The 24621-nt window shown below is 33.2% G+C and overlaps 1 protein-coding gene across 1 annotated transcript; it reads left to right on the top strand.

Moving 5' to 3' along the window:
* The first annotated feature begins 516 nt into the window (after positions 1–516).
* On the top strand, positions 517–22377 carry LOC111051439 (opsin, ultraviolet-sensitive-like). Its single transcript, XM_039429298.1, has 8 exons — positions 517–726; positions 3866–4045; positions 6199–6414; positions 8993–9123; positions 11465–11637; positions 13780–13940; positions 17637–17738; positions 22152–22377. Exons 1-8 carry the CDS (start codon positions 635–637, stop codon positions 22261–22263), a joined length of 1167 nt encoding a protein of 388 aa, XP_039285232.1. The 5' UTR covers positions 517–634; the 3' UTR covers positions 22264–22377.
* Positions 22378–24621: the final 2244 nt, after the last annotated feature.

Raw genomic sequence — 24621 nt, 5'->3', positions numbered from 1 at the left:
TAAAATTCATTTCAACTTCTAAAAGTGGATACTTGATTGATTGATTGATTACTTTATTTATGTAGATTACAATATTTACTGGCTTATACACTTATATACAATAGCTTACAATACAGCAAAATTATAGATGAATTTACATAATATAGACTAAGAAAATAATTATTGAACTGTATATGATATGAAAAAGTAATTTGTAATATAATAACTATAGATTGTTATGCATCTACATAAATTGGCGGAGCTTTGGACATATCAATGTCCATTATTCGGAAAGAATATTAAAAATATCCTCCCCACTAACTCTCTACCAAAAGAGTATACCTCTGATACTCAAAGATATACAGAAAATAAAGCAGAAGTTACGGCTTTAAGGTATCGATGGATCGTCTACCGAACAATGGGATTTCTCTGTGTTTGTTATTTAAACATTTGGTCGATTCTGATCGGAGAGCTTGAGCTTTATCCGGTTAAACCGATTTATTTTGTTAGCTACCTAGGTCTACATGCACAAAACAAACCCATTCAATTACTTATCCAATTGTTTACATCCAGTGTAATTAGATTAGATGCAGTTCGCAATGGACTCTAATTGGATAGATTGGCTTTTATAAATACTATTTCTTGCGCTGATCGGATGTCAGTTCGCGGCAGCCACAGAATGGAGGTGTTCCGTGGGGCCAGCGATTGTCCCAACGAATCTGTCTGGGGTCCTCAGGTCAGCTTTAGGTGAGTTCACAAAAAATATATAATTATTGAAAAAACACTTCACTCACATGGGATACGTTTTAACAAATTAATAAAAACAATATAAAAATCTTGTAGTACCCTTTATTTTTTTAAAACTTTAAAATAGTTCAACAAATGAACAATTTTAAAGTTTTTGAAAAATAAAGGGTAGCCTACTAAATTTGTTGAAATATTTTAAAGTTTTTAAAAAATAACGGGTACTACAAGATTTTTATTAATAATTTATTATTATTGCATTATTATACCGGGTGTTTCAAAACGAATGACCCAATTTTAAAGTTATATTTATTTCAAAAACTTTACAATTAGAGAGAAATTTCAATTCAGAGATTGAAATAAATAAGTCGCTTATCAAAGTTTTCTAAGGAATACCGATATTAAATGATTAATCAAATAGGGAGATTTACAACAGTTATAGAGAGAAATTTGAATTGTTATTGAGAAAATGTATTTCTAAAGCTTTGTAAAGGGTAGTTTCAATGTACCTTTAACCATTATTTATGAGAAAATTAATAATTCAATAAATCGATAATACCAAGTGTTTAAGAAATAATGACGCAGTTTTAACAGTTATATTTATTTTTAAAAAATGGTGTACACAAACCAATTTTACATCAAATTACTCACAAAAGTATCAAGTTTATGATGATGTATTATAAGTGTTCTATGTGCCCTCCTTTTGAGGCTCGGACGACATCTAGACGGTAGCCAAATTCATCCCAGACTGTTCGCAAGATGTCTTCTCGGACTGTAGCTACTGCATCAGTTACCCTTGTTTCTAGCTCCTTAATATCAAGTGCTAAGGGAGAAACAGCTTTAAAGATTTTGTTTATATTCCTCCCTTAGCACACTAGATATTGAGGAGCTAGAAACAAGGGTAACTGATGCAGTAGCTATAGGCCTACAGTCCGAGAAGACATCTTGCGAACAGTCTGGGATGAATTTGGCTACCGTTTAAATGTCGTCCGAGCCTCAAAAGGAGGGCACATAGAACACTTATAATACATCATCATAAACTTGATACTTCTGTGAGTAATTTCATGTAAAATTAGTTTGTGTACACCATTTTTTAAAAATAAATATAACTGTTAAAACTGCGTCATTCTTTCTTAAACACTTGGTATTATCGATTTATTGAATTATTAATTGTCTCATAAATTATGGTGGAAGGTACATTGAAGCTATACATTAAAAAGTTCTAGAAATCAATTTATTCAATCACAGAATTCAAATTTATCTTTATAACTGTTGTAGTTCTCCCTATTTGATTTATCATTTAATATCGGTATTCATTAGAAAACTTGGATAACTTTGATAAGCGACTAATTTATTTAAATCTCTGATTTAAAATTTCTCTCTAATTGTAAAGTTTGCTGTAAATACTACGTTATCTAGTGTCCACGAGGATCAGTGTCTGTTTTTCAACTGAGAAAAACGAAAATTATCAGATGAAAAATTGATTGACAATCAATTCAATTTTCATTTTAGTTCCATGTTCCTCTATCATTTACATTGATTGTGGTATGATTATTATGTACTGCACAAATTTTTCTGATTGTTTTTAATTTTATTGTATCTTTGATGTTTGTTACAACACTTTTTTTATGACAAAAAAGGATTATTGATTGATTTCAGTGCTATTCTAATGAGAGATTATTTTTCAAGGTCATCTCTCAGAAAATTGTTATTCAAAATTATATCTGTCACTTCAATGGACAAACAATAAACAGGATATATAGCAGCATCTAATAAACTACAAATAAAGAACATGTGAACACTTTTTGTGTGCAGATGGAAATTTCTGAGATATTGCAATTATTCAAATTCTAATGAATTAATTATTATTAAACGAAAATCCATTTTTGTAATATTTGCAGTAGAAGAAGTCTGTGGGGTGAATTACATACAGCATTTAATTTGGATTTTCGTTTAATGATAACAACTTTTCGTGTAGTTGAGAAGTTGATATTGTCGTAATTATTCATATTGAATAAAAAGACTAAGAAATTGTCTAAAACTACAGATTTTATTGAAAGTTAGAAACCGGCTTCGGTTGTTACACCATTGTCAATCTGTTCAATCTGTTCTGTTTATCAATTATTGAAAATGGTGTAACAACCGAAACCGGTCACTCTAACTTTCAATAAAATCTGTGGTTTTTGATAATTTCTTAGTCTTTTTACTTAGCAATATCGGGGACCGAGCTTCGCTCTGGAGTACAAAAGCATAAAAAAATTATTACGAGAGATGAAATTATAATAACATTCATACAGAAATGTTCCAACTAATAACAGTAAATTGAGATTAATTCCCAGAGGAATTCAAAAATTTCCCTCACAAAGGCCCAGTTGTACAAAAGCCGGTTAGAATTCAATCCTGATTAACTTCACGTGAACCAAATCAGAGAAGACCATTTCAAAAAGATGGATCTACTGGAGTTAATCAGGATTGAAAATAACGCGGCTTTTTTGCAACCGGCACTAAGTACCTGATTGAATGATTACAAAAGTTCAACAGCTGAGTCATAATTTTGACACAGTCCCACACACATGAACTCGTTCACTCACTTCCATCACCAACAGACGACGAAATAATTATTATCAGATGTTTTTCCAAGGATGAATAATAATTATCCTTTTAATGTCCTTCAGCGAGTTTTCTTAGGGATGAGACCTAGTGCAATCGAATCTTTATTGACCAAGATTCAAGTCGACGGTTTGGCATTTCTCTTAATGTGTAAATGTTTATATGTTGCGCATTTAAGGCGAAACGCGGTAATAGATGTTCATGAAATTTGACAGGTATGTTCCTTTTTTAATCGCGCGTCGACGTAGCCTATATACAAGGTTTTTGGAAATTTTGCATTTCAAGGATAATATAAAAGGAAAAAGGAGCCTCCTTCATACGCCAATATTAGAGTGAAAATCAGACAATAGAATTATTCATCATAATCAGCTGACAAGTGATTACACAGATGTGTGGAGAAGCCAGTCTATTGCTATATTTCCATAAGGTCTATAGTTTCAATCAGGTACTTGTGGATGAAAATACTGCGTGAGGTCTACTGTTCACAGAACTACTAGTAAATATTACTCATTATAATTTTGTTCTATTTCAGAACTGCCGAGAGAACACTAATATGGAACGTCCCGTTGGAGGAATTGGAACATGTACCAGAGCATTGGTTCAACCATCCGGCCCCAGAGCCGATCTACAACTACGTACTGGGACTCGTCTATATGTTCTACATGTTCTTCAGCTTCATTGGCAATGGTCTTGTAATATGGATATTCAGTTCGTGAGTATTGGACTATTTTCATATATGATTATAACGTCACAAGATACATAATGCATTATATAATGAGGGACCATAATGAACTCCCAAAATTATGTCTCTCATGAAAGAAACATAATTCATTTTCACTATTCCTTAATTTATTGATAAATGTATGTATTTATTTACAAAGGCAACCAACTCTTCACAAGAATTTTGAGCCCAGGTGAGGATGAGTGGATGAATACAATACAAACGTTTCTATTTGTGACTAGCGAACTTCGTACCGCCAAATAGTTAATGCATCTCATGACAAACTTTGGCTGGATGCACACCTGAGGAGGCGCGATGCGGCATTTTGCATCCAGGTGCTTCTTGCTTATTGGTTTGAATAAAAGAACTCACACACACTGAATCGGGCATGGCGTGGAATGGTGTGATAAGGCAATCTCCATAAGATCAATACTTTGTATCACCAAGCCACACCTCCTCAGGTGTGCTTCTTAGCCGTAGCTAAATCTGATGCATTACTATATTTTTATGAAAATTGTCCAACAATCAGTATTTACATTCATATCTCAATATGGACTTTCTATGTGCTTAGTTAGTAATTTTTAATTAGCCTACTTATTTGGAAAGTGATTATATTCTCCTCAGACATTTAGTTTTTAAATTCAGTTAATTGTGCAAAAGTTTGTATTTTTTAATTACTTATTTGGAAAGTGATTCTTTTCTCCTCGAACATATAGTATTAAAATTTTATATCAGTAAAGTATCGAATAAAAATTGGATAGGAAAAATCTATGTATCAAAGATAATTGTAATGAATAGAATAGAATACGTTAATCCACCAACAAATACAATTTAATGTGCATTAGGTGTCGTCAAGAATAAAATCCTATGAAACTACTGAGCCAATTCATACACATATAATTATTATCATCACACAAAATAAGTATTTACTACATCGACGGGCAAATTGAATAATTCCTCTACATTATATAATGGGTTCTCTGTTAGCAGCTTTTTAACTTGTGTTTTAAAACGGGCTTAATTCATATTTTTCACACCAACAGGCAGCTTATTGAATGCCTTGATTGATAATATTCTATAATGTCCTTGAAGTTTTTTTAGCCTGACAAAAGAAACATTCAGATGACAGGCTTGTCTGGTGAAATGCCCGTGTATCTCAGACCTACATTCAAGAACATCCAACTCGTCCCTGCCTCTGACCAGGAGTTGCATGACGTACAGGGTGAACACAGTCATAACCTCCAACGAAACAAATATTGGACGACAATGAGCGAGGTAGTCAGCATTGGCCATAAGCCTTACTACTGTTTTCTGAAGAAGCAGCACCCTACTAGTATTGGCTGCTCCGCCCCATAGAATAAGCCCATATTGAATTGAACTCTGAAAAAACCCGAAGTAGGACGTCCTCAAATGTTGCTGAGGAACTAGAGTTCTCAGACATCTTATAAGAAAAACCACTCTACTGAGCCGACACATCAATGTGCTCATAGTTGCCCAAGAGCTGACCCAACAGACGTTGTTGTATCTTATATTATTAATAGTTTATTTAACTCTGAAATAGATTCAAAAAAACAGTTATTTGAAAAAAAATGTTTTTATTCTAAAGCTTTTCTATACACAACACAACTAGTCATTTTGTTTCTAGTCGGGGCGTTTATAATAAAATACATGGGCGGTTCTGGAGCAGCGCACACTCTTGTCTACTATCTACCGACGGCTGTTGGATGACGCAATGATTATAACAGCTGATTTTTATTTCTGTGTGTGGCCAGCTCACAAATCTTCTCCCATAAGGATTGCATGTAAACTTTGAAGGACCGTAGGAAAGAGTCCTGAAGTCGGATTATAAATTTGATAGGCCATAAACCTGGCCCTGAACATAACAAACACAACTAAAAAAAACATCGAATTCGGTGCACACATAAAAAAGTTATTGAATGTCAAAATTTGAGGCTCGATTTTTATTTATATAGATAATGATTACTTCAAATATCCAATGAAAGTTATATAAATAGAACTAAGGACTTTTACTACTGCAAATATTGACCGAAAAACTAAAGAGCAGAAGGAAATATATAAATTATAATATTATAAACTATTATATAAATTATATGATCTTATGAACATTTTTATGATTTTTACAGAGCTAAAACCCTGCGTACACCTTCGAACATGTTCGTGGTGAACCTGGCCATTTGTGACCTGCTGATGATGGTGAAAATTCCGATCTTCATCTACAACTCGTTCAACCTGGGTTTCGCGGCCGGCCATCTTGGTTGCCAGATATTCGGCACAATCGGGTCCTTCTCAGGCATTGGCGCCAGTGCTACTAATGCGGCCATTGCTTATGATCGCTACAAGTGAGTTGTCGCCACATTCAATACTCTGATACAGAGAGGGCATAGAATAAAACGATCTTCAAGCTTTACACTGTAAAATAGATAGATAGATGGATAGATATATTGAATGAAAAAGACTAATAAATTGTCAAAAAACCACAGATTTATTAATACTTAGAAAGACCGGTTTCGTTTATTACACCATTGTCAATCTCTGATAAACTCTTAAAGACAATGGTGTCTAAAAAGTTCATAAGAGATTGACAATGGTGTAATAACCGAAACCAGTCTTTCTAAGTATCAATAAATCTGTGGTTTTTGACAATTTCTTAGTCTTTTTCATTCAATATGAATATAATTATCACAATATCAACTTCTCAACTACACAAAAAGAGATAGATATATATTACGTGTGGTTGGCCTCAACGGCGTCAGACAAGTCAAAGTGCTAGCAAAAAGCGAGACACCATTAATGATTCATGAAATTTATATCTAGTATATAGTTACTATTTGTCTTTAACTCTATTACAGTAGTCAAAATAGTCCTTCAGACTATAAAAGCACTCCTCCTTTAGAAATAATTTCAAACTTTGTTCAAACTCTCTAATATTTCCCGCAACCGAATTGGTAGTACTTGGTAAATCTTTCTACCAATATAACTGGGTTTTTTTTCTGGGTTTATCAATCTATGATACTCAGAGAAGGTACTCTTATGCCGTGTATTATATTCATGCATCTTGTTAATGGTCTGTAGTGAACACCTTCTAATATATAAACATATTTCCAAAATTGAATGAAAAAGACTAAGAAATTCTCAAAAAACCACTGATTTATATTTACATTTACAAAATATAGAGACAGGGGACACTGAGAATCTCCATTTCAATAAAATAGTCCCTACAATATAAATTTGTTGATGCAACCTAAACAGAGTGCACAGTGCTTTCTTTTAACAAATGAAAATTTGCTGAAGGTTAATCTCTCTAGCTACCCTTAGAGCCACTGAATATGTAATATGTGACTCCACCAAGCAATGATAGACCGACTTCAATAGAGGCTTATTATCTAATTTACTTAAATTCCTTAAGACAAAAATTCCACTCGCTATTTTACTTTCAATCCTATCCAATTGTTCCCCCAACCCAGCCCTTCCTCCAGTTTCACTCCTAAGAAGTCCGTTGAGCTCTTGGTCCCCAATCCGACTCTCCAATGAATAATTTAGGTGTTTCATTGTGTCTCAACCTCCTACTCTGATGGGTTTGTAGACACATATAATTTGTTTTCGAGGCATTCAACATCAATTTATTATTTGCAAAATATTGGCACAGACTATTCATCTTAACATAGGATTCAATTTCCAATTTTCTCAAGTCTTGGCTCTTTGTCACCAGAGTCGTATCATCTGCAAAAACATAGAGATTCTCAATGGGAACCGACCCTGCAAAGTGCAACATCATTCACATATAATTCACTTTGAATGTACAGTTCTGTTTTCTCTGAAAGAGGGGTCCAAAAAAATTTTTACACTCTTTGAAAGTGAATATCTAGGGAACACACTGGCAGTCCGCTCCAGAACGCAGTACGTATAGCTTGAGTGACGTTTTTTGAAAGACCTATTTCACATGAAAAAATCTGGTGTGGCGCACTCACACAACTTTCCTTGCCGTTATGAAAATTGATCAACTGACGCAAGTGTTCACGCGCATCTCAAGTCAACTATTCAAAGATCTGAGCCAGTTGGTGACAGGACAATAACGCTGGAGACACACGAAGTCTTCTATCTCTTCATAGTGAATGATTTAATAGAATCAACAGTTTGCAATTGAAATAAAAAAATTTTCTCGAATTTCGAGCTTATTTTGAAAATTAGGTGAAAATGTTACTGAACATTGATTGTAGAGATTTTCATGCTCAATCTTTTCCATTTGAAATTTCTTGTTTAAATTGTATCAAAATCCTGATAATTGAGAATCTAAAATCAAACTTTGTATAGATGGGGCGGAGCTCCTGGAATTTTTACAAACACACACACACACACACACACACACACACACAACACACACACACACACACACCACACACCACACACACACACACACACCACACACACACACACACAACACACACACACCCACACCCACACCCACACACACACCCACCCACACACACACACACACACACACACACACACACACACCACACACACACCACACACACACACACACACAGTCCAATACCCAAAAACCACTCTTTTGGACTCAGGGGACTGAAACGTTATTTATATATATACATACGTAATTTATAGATATTTACAAATTTGTGTACCTTAATTTTTTTCGGAAAGCAATACTTTCCTTATCTATGGTAATAGGGCAAGGAAAGTAAAAAGTGGATTATTGCAAGTTATTAGTGAATTTGCAAGATATCATTCTATGCAAGTTATCAGTGAACTTGAAAGATATCATTCATTGCAAGTTATCAAATAATATTGCAGTTGATATCTAAAAAAACATGAGTATAATATCTGATTATTGCAACCGTTTTACTTTTGAATTTGCAAGCTATCTGATACTTATTGTTTTTTACATGTCTGTAACAGTGTCATTGCAAAACCGTTTGATGGAAAGATGAGCCGTGGAAAAGCGTTTCTTATAATTCTACTGATTTGGGCTTACGTCACTCCATGGTCTATAATGCCACTGCTGGAAGTATGGAGCCGATTTGTGCCGGGTGAGTTTGATTGATTGATTGATTGATTGATTGAGTACTTTATTTATGTAGATTACAATATATACTGGCTTATACACTTATATAAAATAGCTTACAATACAGCAAAATTATAGATGAATTTACATAATATAGACTAAGAAAATAATTATTGAACTGTATATGATATGAAAAAGTAATTTGTAATATAATAACTATAGATAATTATATTGTTATGCATCTACATAAATTGGCGGAGCTTTGGACATATCAATGTCCATTCTTCGGAAAGAATATTAAAAATATCCTCCCCACTAACTCTCTACCAAAAGTAGAGTTGAGAGACTAACAAAAAACGTTGAAAAACTGTTTTAAAATTTGAATAACTAACTGAAAAAGTTTAAAAACTTCTGCCGTCTTATTGAAAAAGGCAAACGTTCAAATCGTCAAATATGACTTTTATGTTTTTCCTTGTTCTTTATTGTGCTACATTTGGACTTGTATCAATTATTAAAGTGCGAGATAAATTACTTTCAACACGGCTCTTTCTCGAAGACGGAGAGGTCCGATGCTCTATCCTCCAATAATCGCTCCCACTACCTAGCAGCATTCACCTTCTTTTGTGTCTGAGTGAGAGAGCTTTGTAACACGACGCGGCAACACTCCCCTCCATCTATTGCTGGCAATGCTCCAAGTAGTGTACTGGTCAGCAGGTATATTTGGTTTGTGTATGTTACAGAGATGTTTTCATTACAAGAACATGAAGCAAAATGACACGGCGCATCCAATTGTGCGCAGGATGTCCGTCTGTGTCTACGCTACAAACTGTGGAGGGAGAAATGGGTTTCTCCTCTTCATGTTAAAAGTAATTTATCTCGCACTTTAGAATTGGAACAGTTTTGGGCGTAATCCAGTGGTACTTTTCTGTAACTTGTGTGATTCTGAATGATTGAATAAATAAATAAACTTCAATACTCACACATTTATATGTACTTACAACATTCATACTCACATTTATTAGGCTACACATTCAGTTTTTGATACCCAATAAATTTTTCTTACATCCAAGACAGAAAGTATCATTCTCTATTCAGTTCACAAGTTGATGTTAAACAGTTTTTATGTTTACACATTTTGTAGACGTATATCTCCTGTTTGAACAACTGAACTATTAAAAACAAATTATATTAAGAACCGGTTTCCGAGCTCGGGATTCAGCTAAGTTTTAGACTTTAAACAGAAAATTGGCTTTCCGAAACGGGGCGTGGTCGCAGTCCACGTTTGAATTAAATTTTGAAAAAAACTAGAAGATTAAACACAAAATAAAATAAAAAGAAAATAGTGTAAAGTTTCAGCTATTCAGGAATGTTTCACTTCGTCAAGGAAAACTGTTTCCAATAATCCTATTATATTTATTAGGTAATTTTCTTATCTGGCTATTTTTATATCTTGTTATTTATGTTTTACGGATCTCGAAAACGGCTCTAACGATTTTCACGAAATTTGTAACATAGTAGGTTTATGATATAAAGATTCGATTGCTCTAGGTCTCATTCTTTGGAAAACTCGCTGAACGACATTAAAAGGATAATTCATCCTTGGAAAACAGGATGATAATTTCGTCGTCTATCGATAACAGAAGATGCGTGTGCCTGTGTGGGAAAGAGACAGAATTATTTCCAGCTGTGTAATCATAATCAATCAGCGAGAAATTTTATCTAGCTAGACAATTTAATCGATTTGATCAACATAATCTGATATGTTGAAATGACATGATAATCCTCCTAAACTAGAGTATATCATAATTTTCAAAGTTGATCATTATTTAACAATTTCAAGTGATTAGTGAGTGTTATTTTGTTATTCAATTTGGTTTGTATATAATATAAATTATAAATTTTTTGTTTGCAAATGTTTGATCAGAAAATTGAACCTGAATTCAAGTTTATGGAACATAACCTACTTTCTGGACTATTTATAGTGTATAAATTAAAATTCGGGAAAGAAACAGTTTTGGGCTGTGCCTGTTAGTTCTTCCCCAATCATTTCAAAGAATTGTGTTCGGTTTATCAAAAGTCAATAAATAAATAACGAGCGAAGCTCGGTGCCCCGATATTTATAAAATGATAAAATGAAGATTATCATTAAAACTGCGACTACGCCCCGTTTCGGAAAGCCAATTTTCTGACTCCAGCTGTTTAAAGTCTTGAACTTAGCTGAATCCCGAGCTCGGAAACCGGCCCTTTGAATCAAAATTCCTGTATATATTGAATATTTATGTTGTATTTATAAGATGAATGTTTCCTTTGAAACGCCAAGGCGCTTCCCATGTATTCCCATTTTGATAATTTGTTGTGTTTTGCAGAGGGTTTTCTGACGAGCTGCTCTTTCGATTACTTGACCAAGACTGATAGTATACGCTATTGGACGGCCACCATGTTTGTGATCTGCTACTGTATCCCCATGAGTATGATCATCTACTATTACTCACAAATAGTCAGTCACGTGGTCAACCATGAGAAGGCACTACGCAAACAAGTGAGCATGAATGTCATATTATAATGAGGACCACGTTATAATGGCAGTGTTTGATTAGCAATGGTATTGCTATCCTTGTCTATCATTCAACAAAGGGGACAGCGCTATGTCTTTCTCACTTTGCTCTGTTGCTAGATCGTCTTTTAACAATGTAGAATAAATAATTTATAAGATTTTCAAGATTTTAGATTATTTATTGCCAGAACAACTTTACTTAGTATGAGCACGTCAAAAAAATAATAACAATAATATAACACTTGTGAAATGAAAGATAAATTATGATATAAAATTAAGCATATGATAAAATAAATCGTATAATATATGAAGATATTACAATAACAATTTGTCTTAGTTTTAGGAACAAACTACAATTCATATTAATAAGTTATTCAGTTTTACCAAAAATTAAAAGGTAAATGTTGCATCATGAGCATTCATTATATTGTAGACTGAAAATACTCATCTACCGATGTATACTCTCTGTCAATTTATTTTTTAAAATTTGTTTGAATTCATAGATTGGCAGCTCTCTAATTTCCAAAGAAAGATTGTTATAAATTTTGGCTTGTTGAAAAATATGGCTATTTCTTGTCTTGGAGAGTCTAATTTGAGGCAGTGATAGATCATTGCCACGTCGGGTGGAGTAAGAATGATTGGCTCCCAGACGCGGAAAAGATTCTATATTCATTTTAACATAATATAGCAAGGTATGAAGAATAAAGAGAGAAGGGAACGTTAGAATTTTCAGACTTCGAAAACTCTCTTTACAAGACTCTCTGTTCTTCAAGTTATTCAATACTCTCACTGCCTTTTTTTTGCCAAATAAAAACCTTTGTTGCATGACAAGAGTTGCCCCAGAGACGAATTCCATAAACAATATATCTCATCTTAATTATGAAAATATATTATGAAATTATTGAAAAATATAATTTTCTTGTTTAATAAAATACAGAGTGTTTATAAAAGGAATTTACAACTTTGAAATCACATAAATATTTAATTATTATTTAACAAAAATCCTAAATAAATGCTGTAAATCACCCCGAAGACTTCTGCTACTGCAGACATTGACAACAGGGTTAACAGCTAGATGAAAATTCGATGAGAACTACTATCCAAAAATTAGTTGCCAGCCCGAGAATCGAACCCGGTACCTCCCAATTGCCAGTCAGGAACCCTTACACCAAACTGACAATCTCTGGATAGCAGCGCTCATTTTATTCGAAGCCATAGCGGCCAACCATATTACAGATGGAATTAAATAGAGAATGCATTTATTCAAATGCTAATTAATATATAATTATTATTCAACGAAAATCCTAAATAAATGCTGTAAATCACCCCGAAGACTTCTGCTACTGCAGACATTGCAGACAATTTCTTCGGGGTGATTTACAGCATTTATTTAGGATTTTCGTTAAATAATAATTATATATTAATTAGCATTTGAATAAATGCATTCTCTATCCAATTCCATCTGTAACATAAATATTTATTGGAATTACCTACAGAATTGAGAAAGGTGTCATTTTGTTACAAAACACTTCAAGTTTAAGGTGTGGGTGTTATTTTGGTTCTATGTGACAGCCGTTGGTAATGCGACATACATCCCACCGATAATCGATTTCTTGCCACACTCGTACCAGCATATCAGGCGTAACTTGTGCAACCGCAACGATCCGAATGTGATCCGATTTCGGAGGTCATTAAGATTGTCTGGTAGAGGCGGAACATAAACCTTATCCTTAATGAAACCCCACAAGTAGAAATCCATCGGTGTTAAATCCGGTGAGCGAGGTGGCCATGCAATTGGCCCTGCATGGTGAATCCAGCGAAGTTGAAAGCAATTGTCTAGAAAATTCCAAATTTCTCCATGGAAATGAGCTGGTACACAGTCATGCTGAAAGTAAAAGGACACTTGTTCATCTTGTTCAGCATGACGGTGCACCACCTCATTTGCACGGAGAAGTTTGGGATTTTCTAGACATTTAAAGTCAAGAGATATTTAAAGATTTGAGGAGATACAGTTCACTGTATGAGCTACTTTTATCACATAGATTTACTAGTACTCTTTCTATTTTCTTTGAGATAACTTAATTAGTAGCTCTATTAGAATTAATGGAACTTATAAATTGTTTGCAGGCGAAGAAAATGAATGTAGACTCTTTGAGGAGCAATCAAGCTGCGCAGAGCATGTCGGCAGAGGTGCGCATAGCCAAGGTTGCCATCACAATATGCGCTCTATTTGTGGCTGCTTGGACGCCCTATGCCATAGTTGCTCTAATTGGCGCATTCGGCAATCAGTGAGTTGTCACGATTCATTCATTCAACTTCTGTTCGTTCGTTCATTGAACACGGACTTGTTCCATATTAGAGGTCGTGTCATTTTCCGGGGAATGTATTACAAAATTTACACTTTCTGAGAATAAAATAAATTTAAACTGATTTTGAGCAGTTGAAATGCATCCTACTAATCAAATTGTGAATGCATTCAGATGCATTCATCATTAATAAATATCGGGGCACCGAGCTTTGTTCGTTATCCTATTATATTAAGTGAGCAATTTCTGTATTTATATATCTGGTTATTCTTATATCTGGCTATTTTTATATCTGGTTATTTATGTTTAACGGATCCCGAAAACGGCTCCAACGATTTTCACGAAATTTGGAACATATAGTAGGTTTGTGATATAAAGATTCAATTGCACTAGGTCTCATCCTTGGGAAAACTCGCTGAACGACATTGAAAGGATAATTCATCCTTGGATGAAACAGCTGTGGTTAGTAAAAATGTGACTATGTGGAAAATCAAAATATCGATCCCCGAAATTCATTTGATGACTTTAGATGACGTACAGCCAGCTGTGAAATATAAACACATCATTTTAGAGAGTTGTGTTCTGTTTATCAATAAATAAAAATAACGAGCGAAGATCGGTGCCCCGATATTTTTTATTCATTGATAAACAGAACACAATTCTCTAAAATGATCGTGTTTATATTTTACAGCTAGCTATACTTCAGCTTATGAATTTCGGGGATGCGATATTTTGATTTTTCACAGAATCACTCGCTCACTTTTTACTATCCACAGACGACGAAAGTCTCAGCTGTTTCAGCCAAGGATGAATTATCATTTTAATGTCGTTCAGCGAGTTTTCCCAAGGATGAGACCTAGTGCAATTGAATCTTTATATCACAAACCTACTATGTTCCAAATTTCGTGAAAATCGTTAGAGCCGTTTTCGAGATCCGTTGAACATAAATAACCAGATATAAAAATAGCCATATATAAAAATAACCAGATATATAAATACAGAAATTGCTCGCTCAATATAATAGGATAACGAGCAAAGCTCGGTGCCCCGATATTTATTAAATGATGAATGCATGAAAATATAAACAGACATACAGAAATTGCTCGCTTAATATAATAGGATTCATTCATTCTAAATTTCACAATCGAACTGACAAATGTAAAACCGTATATTCCCTTAAGATTCAGCAGTTCCCTTGAAATGAAAGGGTTCCATTAGGCGAAATGGGGGTTTACCATGATAAATAAAATCATTTTTTAACATTAATTGAACCAGCGTCAGCGAGTTCTCACTTTTGACTCACTGTAGGTCAAAGTCGTTGTCCGTCTGTTTGTATATTCTACACTAACTTTAGAAAGAATTGATCAATTAGCTTTTAATTTTGAACACGTATTCTTCAAACCTTTTTACAGGTCAAGTTCGTTGAAAATCAAAATTGACTCACTCTTTCATCCTTTTTCAGGATATAAAAATATAATTGAAAGTGCATAAGAAAAGAATTTGTTGTAATTTATCATTTAGTCAGCTGAAGAACCAATTGCATGCAATTACTACAGTTTCTCCACTGATAACATCAGCTGAGGCTATTTGGAAGCTATCACACAGACAGTCCTTCATGTGCTGACACATGATTTCAGCTAATTAATCTTCTTCTATATATAAAAATGAATGTCTGTTGGTGTGTTAGTTTGTTTGTTCCCTATAGACTCGAAAACTACTTGACAGAACGGCATGAAACTTTGGGAATATGTTGTGTGAATATTGGGGATGGATTCTGACCATAAATTTTAATAGGGGGGCTAATGATAATTATATATTGCTCCATTTTACAGACCTATGTTTTCGAAATTGTCGGCCGAGCGGCTAACGTAGAATGGGAAGATCATCATGATTCAAGATCATGTTTTGATAATATGATTTAGCATCTAAACTTACCAGCTGTAATAAACACATCACTCTGTGATAAAATTGTTTACTGGTATTAAAACGGTAGTTTTAAGCACATAGGAAGTCCGTATTGTATTGAGATGTAGATGAAATAGTATATTTCGCACCTAGGGCCGAAAATGAGACTTTTCCGGCTCGAAATCGGTTTTCAAGTCCGAGGCCGTAGGCAGAGGACTAGAAAATATTGAGTGCTGGAAAAACATTTTTGCACGTGATGCGAACGTTATTTTTCGCCACACAGAAAAATAAAACAATATAAATATTTATGAGAATAATTATTGTTTATTAGGCACTTACGAGAGCAAAACTGGAAGGTCATAGCTCTAGCAAATCTTAGGTCTGAATATCAGGAAATTTTCCAAGTATTTTTATTTTTTATTCTGATTTGTCTAAATAACCTAAAAGATTATGTTCAATTATTATGTTTTAATGTGGTCGGTTGAGTTTATACTTTTAAATTCTTTCAAATGACAATGAGATGATATTATTATAAATGTTTTGATTCTTAAATATCAAACACAAATAAGGAAAAGTTTTTTGATCAGCTGTTTTAGCAAACTTGAAATTTGGCCAATCTGAATGTCAACTTCAACAATGATTTTTGTCGTCGACTGTGGAAGTTTAGGTTAGAAGTTCTATCCTACTCTAAAAATCGAATTTGAATGGTTTATAATATATCTTATCTGTATTTCATTCATCCAAATAAAATGATAGTATTTTATTGCAAAATACTTTATTCAATTCTAGAAGCATAAACTGATTCCGTTTCATAACTTATTTTGTAAACACGTCCACATCGAATCAGAATCAGCTGACTTCAAGGTTATTTTACAGCCCTAGGGCCATAAAAATTTTACCGGCCTGGTCGGAAAACAATCATTTTCGGCCTCCATATGACGCACGAAACCCAGCTCATTACATCCAAGTGGGGCGAAAAATAATATTGATTGTCAGATACATTTAATGATTCACCAAATAAGTCGAGTGTGACATGAGATACATTGACTTTTTGGCGGTACGAAGTTCGCCGGGTAAGCTAGTATACAACATAATTTACAACTTTTACATCAATGAACTGATACGGGTTGATATTATATCAATGTGCGGCTTTCGTCATTCATTGTCTTTTGGAACTCTGTGTTAAAGTCATATATCACGTGACCATCTTCTTATTAAAAAAAATGAATTTGGATTAATATGAGGGACTAAGAAGTTGAAGCGAGAGATATTTTTGAAGAGTAATTTTTCATTTCAAATATGATCCCCAATGAAATTATCCTTGTTAACAAATATTTAGATGTTTCCATAATTTTCATCAACTCTGCATAATTGAAAGTTGCGGGATTCAAAGATTACAATACAAAAGTTCTTGAGCGAGTTCTCCAACCCAGGGGGTCACTATTAGTAACATTGAAATATTTATACATTCATCAGGTACTTATTCTTATAAAATACTTCTAAGTTGATCGGGTCAATATTTTTTTACAATTTCAGTACCAACGAATTATAACATAACGCAACAAAGCTCGAATATACACGATTTTATAAGTAAGAAAACCCTACTGATATTGTACAGTAGTATACTGTATAGTATTGACTGTCTATGAACAGCTCTCATCTATTCTATACACAAAATACTCTCATTTATCATTCCTACTTAATGCCTCTATTTGTTGCTAATATATTTTTATAGTAGACAAACTCGATAATATGATTCTCTTTGTTTTTCAGATCTCTACTGACACCCGGGGTCACAATGATTCCAGCTTTAGCTTGCAAATCGGTGGCATGCATTGATCCCTATGTATATGCCATCAGTCATCCACGTTACAGGTTGGTTACTCACAATTAAGCTTGAGTTTGAACAAAAAAATTGAGAAATATTTCTATCAGCATAGTCTTTCTCGGATAAGTTCGTTCATTCTGTTCAAGAACAACAATTATAATTAGCATAGTCTCTTTCAAACTATTCAATTGAACCTGTTTTTGAAGTAGAAAAGCAGCAATAATACCGGATGTTTCAAAAAGAATGATCCAATTTTTAACAGTAATATTTATTTCAAAAAATGGTGCACACAAACCAATTTTACATCAAATTACTCACAGAAGTATCAAGTTTATGATGATGTATTATAAGTGTTCTATGTGCCTTCCTTTTGAGACTCGGACGACATCTAGACGGCAGCCAAATTCATCCCAGACTGTTGGCAAGATGTCTTCTCGAACTAAAGCTATCCAGTTGATCATTTCAATTTATGATGATGTATTATAAGTGTTCTATGCCCTTCTTTGGAGGCTCGGACGACATCTAGACGGTAGCTAAATTCATCCCAGACTGTTCGCAAGATGTCTTCTCGGACTGTTGCTACTGCATCATTCATCCTGGTTTTTAGCTCCTCAATATCAAGTGCTAAGGGAGCCCTTAGCACTTGATATTGAGGAGCTAAAAACCAGGATAACTGGATAGCTATAGTCAGAAAAGACATCTTGCGAACAGTCTGGGATGACATTGGGTACCGTCTAGATCTCGTCCGAGCCTCAAAAGGAGGGCACATAGAACACTTATAATACATCATCATAAACTCGATACTTCTGTGAATAATTTTATGTAAAATTGGTTCGTGTGCACCATTTTTGAAAAAAAAATATAACTGTTCAAAATTGGGTCATTCTTTTCGAAACACCCGGTATTATTGGATTGCTCAATAAATTGGATCAGTGTCTGGAATATAAATCATTCATTCAGGGTGCATACGAGCGGTGAACGTAGCTTCAAACTTGAGAGTGCTACATTTAATGCATGTAATTGCTTAATGTCATTTACAGAGACTTTATAATCACTGTCCATGTCAAGGTCTATAAATAAAGGTTTTTATTGACTTTGGTTCATGTCAAGATCTATAAATACAGTATTATAAATAAATACTGCTGTATTTACAGACCTTGGTTCATGTAATTAGATGGTGGCGCACTCAGGTGGTGAATAGATAAGCTGTATGTTTCTGCTCATTTCAATACATGCATTACATTCAATACTAACAAGCTTAGAGCTTCCTTTGAGGATCCATTGCGCTATTTGACACTCAGCACATTTTTGCACACTTACAAGCTTGGATAAACTGACGGAGTGTGGTATTATTTTAGACAAGTAGAAACCCCGTGTTCCGAAGGGGTCTAATTAGAAACTTGACGTACTGGAATCTTGATGAATTGAAAACAGGTTCATAACCATCCTCGGTAAATTAAAACCATCTCATATCCAGTGTAGCTGGATACTGCATTTCTCACCACAGCTCTGAACATAAGAGACGGGTTCCTGCGCGTCAGCTCTCATATCCAGCATCACTGGCTACCCTCTTTTTCCGCTACAGCTCTCTTCAGAATTTCCATAGTTGGCCGTACAGCTCTGGCACTTGCACAGAGTAACTCTCAAAATCTATCAAACTGCAGTATTCAGTATCCAAAATATTAGAATGGTATGTTTATTCTACAAAGCTCAATTTTACTTCATCGTATTGTTCATTTCATCTATTTCATGTTTTTTGATGAGCCAAAACAAAATAAAATCCTTATTTTTATTAAATACCTATTATATAAGCTCATACAAAATGTTAATTTTCTGGATTAAAAAGGTGTTTATTGTTTTATAAATGAATTTTTCTGATTGAGAAATCATTATCTATTTAAATTGCACAAATTTTATGAAAATCTTCAATAATAGAGGTTGATATACATTGAAAAACCTCATAGTTCTTCCTCAAGTCATCACTTGCTCAAGTTCATCACTCATATTTGGTAGCTATTAGCACTCTACAATATGTCTCAAAGAAACAAAGGGATATAATATATTTTCTAGTGACTAGTGATTGACCAATTGAATCAAATTCTGCTACATAGAAGAATAATTCACTACTTCATGTAGGGAAAAACTGAGTGTTTGTTTGAACTGAAGTACGCATTGCATTAGTTTGTGCTACTATGCAACTCAAAACAACTGTTATGTTTGCTCAATGAAGACATCTTCCAGCTTTTATTTTTAATCGCTAAATTAATAAAATAATATAATTGCTATTGAAAAATTACGTTCATTTGCATCATTGTCAAGCAATAGTTATCATGAGCTGGAAAAAATATTTCTTCAAACACATTAACAACATATTGCAATGAAAGAAGTAATTGTTTTGATTTATGTAGTTGTTCTGAACAAAAATTACAGCTGAAGTCATCCACCAATCAGGTCCTGATTTTATTAAAAATAAATAAGTAGCTGAACAGCAATATCCAGCCATGCTGGATTCAAGAGCGTTCAAGCTTTCTGGCGTGAGCCAGTAATGCTGGATATTTTTATTTATTTATTTATACGTGGATAAAATAGCAAATCATATAAATATGATTGGGAAGGAACAACAGGCTTGGCCCAAAACTATTCCATTCCCAATTTTACATTTCCATATGAGAGCTGTAGCAAACGATTCCCACTTTGTCAACCAGAGTTGTAGAGGAAATTCGTGGTAGCCAGTAACGCTGGATACAAGAGTGGAAGGACAAAGTCATAAAAGTTCGCAAAGAGCACAAAGGGTTAAGAATCTATATGCAAAATTTCAAGTTAATCAGTTGAGTAGTTCATACGTGATGGTGAGTCACTCGTGAATGAGGATAGTAGTTCATATGTGATGGTGAGTAGTTCATATGTGATGGTGAGTAGTTCATATGTGATGGTGAGTCACTCGTGAATGAGGATAGTAGTTCATATGTGATGGTGAGTAGTTCATATGTGATGGTGAGTAGTTCATATGTGATGGTGAGTCACTCGTGAATGAGGATAGTAGTTCATATGTGATGGTGAGTAGTTCATATGTGATGGTGAGTAGTTCATATGTGATGGTGAGTCACTCGTGAATGAGGATAGTAGTTCATATGTGATGGTGAGTAGTTCATATGTGATGGTGAGTCACTCGTGAATGAGGATAGTGATGCTAGACTTATGAACGTGCCAACTCCCCTGACACCTCAACATTTTATTTGTTTTACGTAGAGCAATCCAATATTTTATATATAAATGAATAGATAAATGAATAAATAAATTTCCTATCCCATACTAGTGTAAGCCATGCAATTCTTAGGTACCTTTATTATATTATTGATATTCAATTTGAGTTCTCTTTGACATCATTTATTAATAGTTAAACATCACATTATAATATAATTTTGCAGATTATAAAGCCTATTGATTCGTAGATTATTAAAGTTGAGTTCAAAAACATCAATTTGAAGCTGCGTTTACACCAAAGTTATTAACAAAATGTTTTTTCCGTCCTTATATAGATTCTATTAGATTAAATGGAGCTTGACAAACACATATGCACATCATGTATATGATAAGTTATGTTCAATCAAATAGAATCTATAAGGAAGAAAAATACACATTTTGTTAATAACTTTGTTATAAACGCAGCTCTACTATCAACAACAATATCACATTTTATATGTTTCACTTTAAATATCGTGGCACCGAGCTTCGCTCGTTATTTATTTATTGATAAACAGAACACAACTCTTTAAAATGATTGGGGAAGGACTAACAGACACAGCCCAAAACTGTTTCTTTCCCGAATTCTTTTTATACACTATAAATAGTCCAAAATGTAGGTCATGTTCTATACACTTGAATTCAAGTCCAAACATTTGAAAACAGGAAAGTTATAATTTAGATTGTCTACAAACCAAATTAAATCACAAAATAACACTCACTAATCACTTGAAACTGTAAAATAATGATTAACTTTGAAAATTATGATATACTCTAATTTAGAATGATATACCATGTCATGTCAACAAATTAGATTATTTTTATCTATTAAAGTCAATTTAAGTCAATTAAAATTTCTAGATAAGATTTCTCGTGAGATAAGCTGATTGATTGCAAATTGTTTAACAGCTGAACATAATTCTTTTCTCTCTCCCACAGAGGCACTCCCATCTCCCGTTATCAACAGATGATAAAATCATGTGTTTTTCTAAGGATGAATAATTATCTTTCTTTACATGTTCTTCAGCAAGTTTCCCCAGGGATGAGACATAGTGCAATCGAATTTTTATATCATAAACCTACTATTTGTTCCAAATTTCGTTAAAATCGTTGAAGCCGTTTTCTAGATCCGTTTGACATAAATAACCAAATATAAAAATATATACAGAAATTGCTCGCTTAATATAATAGGATGTTAATTTTTTCCGTTTACACAGGATGGAGTTGGCAAAACGTCTACCATGGCTGAAAATCAAGGAGACCCCAACAGCTTCTGAAACTCAATCTACAGTCACAGAAAGTACAGTCACAGCGACTCCAGCTGAATAAGATCATATTCTGTGATGGTCACCAATACTCACATAGGGCCTGGTTCATTTCAAACTGTGAGGGAACCGTAAGCTATTCCAATTATTTATTTATCTGAAATGAAAAATTATTTTATTCATCCAGGAAATAGTACAATAACAGAAAAATCATTGTAATAGTCTTACCTTATATAATTAATTTTATCATCGGAACTAAGAACTTCTTACTGTAATATTATGATTTGGCGTTAGGATGAGGTTTTTCTATTCTTCATTATTTATTGATTCATACAATAAGTTCATCATCAAAATGATAGGGAGAGAAAAAATAAGGTAACTTTGTGCTATTCCTCTCCCAAGATAAGGTTTCTTATAGAACTTCTTACAGTAATATTATGATTTGGCGTGAGGATGAGGTTTTTCTATTCTTAATTCCTCATTGATTCATACAATTAGTACATCATCAAAATGATAGGGAGAGAAAAAATAAGGTAACCTTTTGCTATTCATCTCCCAAATTTAGATAAGGTTACACATAGTCCGAAAGAGGTTAAGTCTTGTATGTTATTCTATATTTTCTTTCCATTTCCACTCTTGTTTCTCTTACTAGTTATGTACTGGTGATGTAATATTATGGACAATGTGGTTTAGATATTAGGATGAACATTTAGTACTAATCAGTACATTCAGTAGACCTAATCAAGATGAATAAAATGAAATTAATGTGTTGAAACGAATATATAGTAGTCAAAACCATATTTTTAATATAAATGATAACTGGTTGAGATATTTATTCTTTATTGATTCATACAAGTTCATCATTAAAGTGATAGGGAGAGAAAAATGAGGTAACCTTGTGCTATTCCCAATTATATTTATAGACAATATTATATTGTCTATATATAGACAATTAATTTTTTATTTAGTGAATGAATATCAGTAGACAATCTATCAATCTACAGTATTTGGATTAATAATTGATGAATTACAAAATTATTCTCTCGGAAACTGGAAATTAGTTTGAGACTCTCTATTGAACAGAAAAGGGTCACTTATTTTTGAGTGAGATATTTTGGTTCCAATTCTATATTATTTAACACTATCAATTATTATTTATTATTTTACAAAGGCGACTTTCTAGAAATATTTGAAGCCTAGGTGACGATGATGGGATGAATGATAATACAATGAAGGTAGAGTCATGAATGAATAAAAATTATAGGTTATGCTATCCACTTGAATAGATTTGAGTCCACTTTCCAGTCCAGAAATAAATAAACTAGAAATTTTGAATTCTAAACTAGAAAAGAATAAGGATCAGACATAAGATAAACCTTATTCTAGGTTTTTTTACATTCAAGTTTCAATCCTAGACCAAATTTTCTATAGAATAATGTAATAATTTTCAATTTTCACAATGATTGGTATCAACGGCCTCACAATTTGAGTTAACCAGGCTTTTATAAGACTATCAAAAATATATCAGGATTCTCGGATACGAATGGAATGACAATTTTCATGAATAAAATGGAAAATTTTAATAAGATAGACTAGGTGTAATCTATTCATATTACAATATTATTGTGTAACATTTTTGCATTAACGCTTATGTGTGTTATTTATTTTCTCATTGTGTTTTATATTTTGTCATCCTATATATTAGGTTTAGTTTAGGTATATTCGTCTACATACTGATTTTATTCCTTGCTTTTGTGATATTTTTGTAAATATGATTTGTTATACTCAATTATTGATGTCTTGATATTTTCCATGTTTTGTTTAGTTGAAATATGAGTCAATATGCATGTGAATTATAATTATTATGCAATTAAAAATGCAGGCAGAACAGTCGGATTTTATTTTTTGAAATAAGAATCTCTTGTTTTTCCATCTTCTTCCTCTTAGCCTAACACCTATTCTATTCTCTTCTATTTTCTCATTCTAACTTTTTAATTTTATCTTCTCATTCTAATTTTCTCTTCTATTTATTCTCTTCTAACAAGTTTAAAGATTTAAAAAAGGACACACGAGTATTACATAAATGTAGAAATTATAGTGAGGTCCACGTTATAATGGCAGTGTTTGATTAGCAATGGTATTGCTATCCTTGTCTCAAATTCAAATTCAAATTCAAATTTATTCTCAAAAAACATACACAATTATAATAATCTAATATTATAACATATAAAAATAATACAAGAAAAATATATTAAATATATAAAATGATCCCAAAACTGCAGTATATTATTTTTTTATGTCCATCTATGTTTAAGGAGTAGCCTACAAGGTAAAACCTGTGCGTAGACTCAAGTTGCAGTAATATATTTATTCAATATAAACTAAGAAATTGAACCAAAAAAGAACAAAGATTAGTGCAACT

This window comes from Nilaparvata lugens, chromosome 5, assembly GCF_014356525.2.
Source record: "Nilaparvata lugens isolate BPH chromosome 5, ASM1435652v1, whole genome shotgun sequence".
Lineage (NCBI taxonomy): Eukaryota > Metazoa > Arthropoda > Insecta > Hemiptera > Delphacidae > Nilaparvata > Nilaparvata lugens.
Note: the sequence above shows the minus strand (reverse complement) of the source record. Positions and strands in the feature narration are given on the sequence as shown.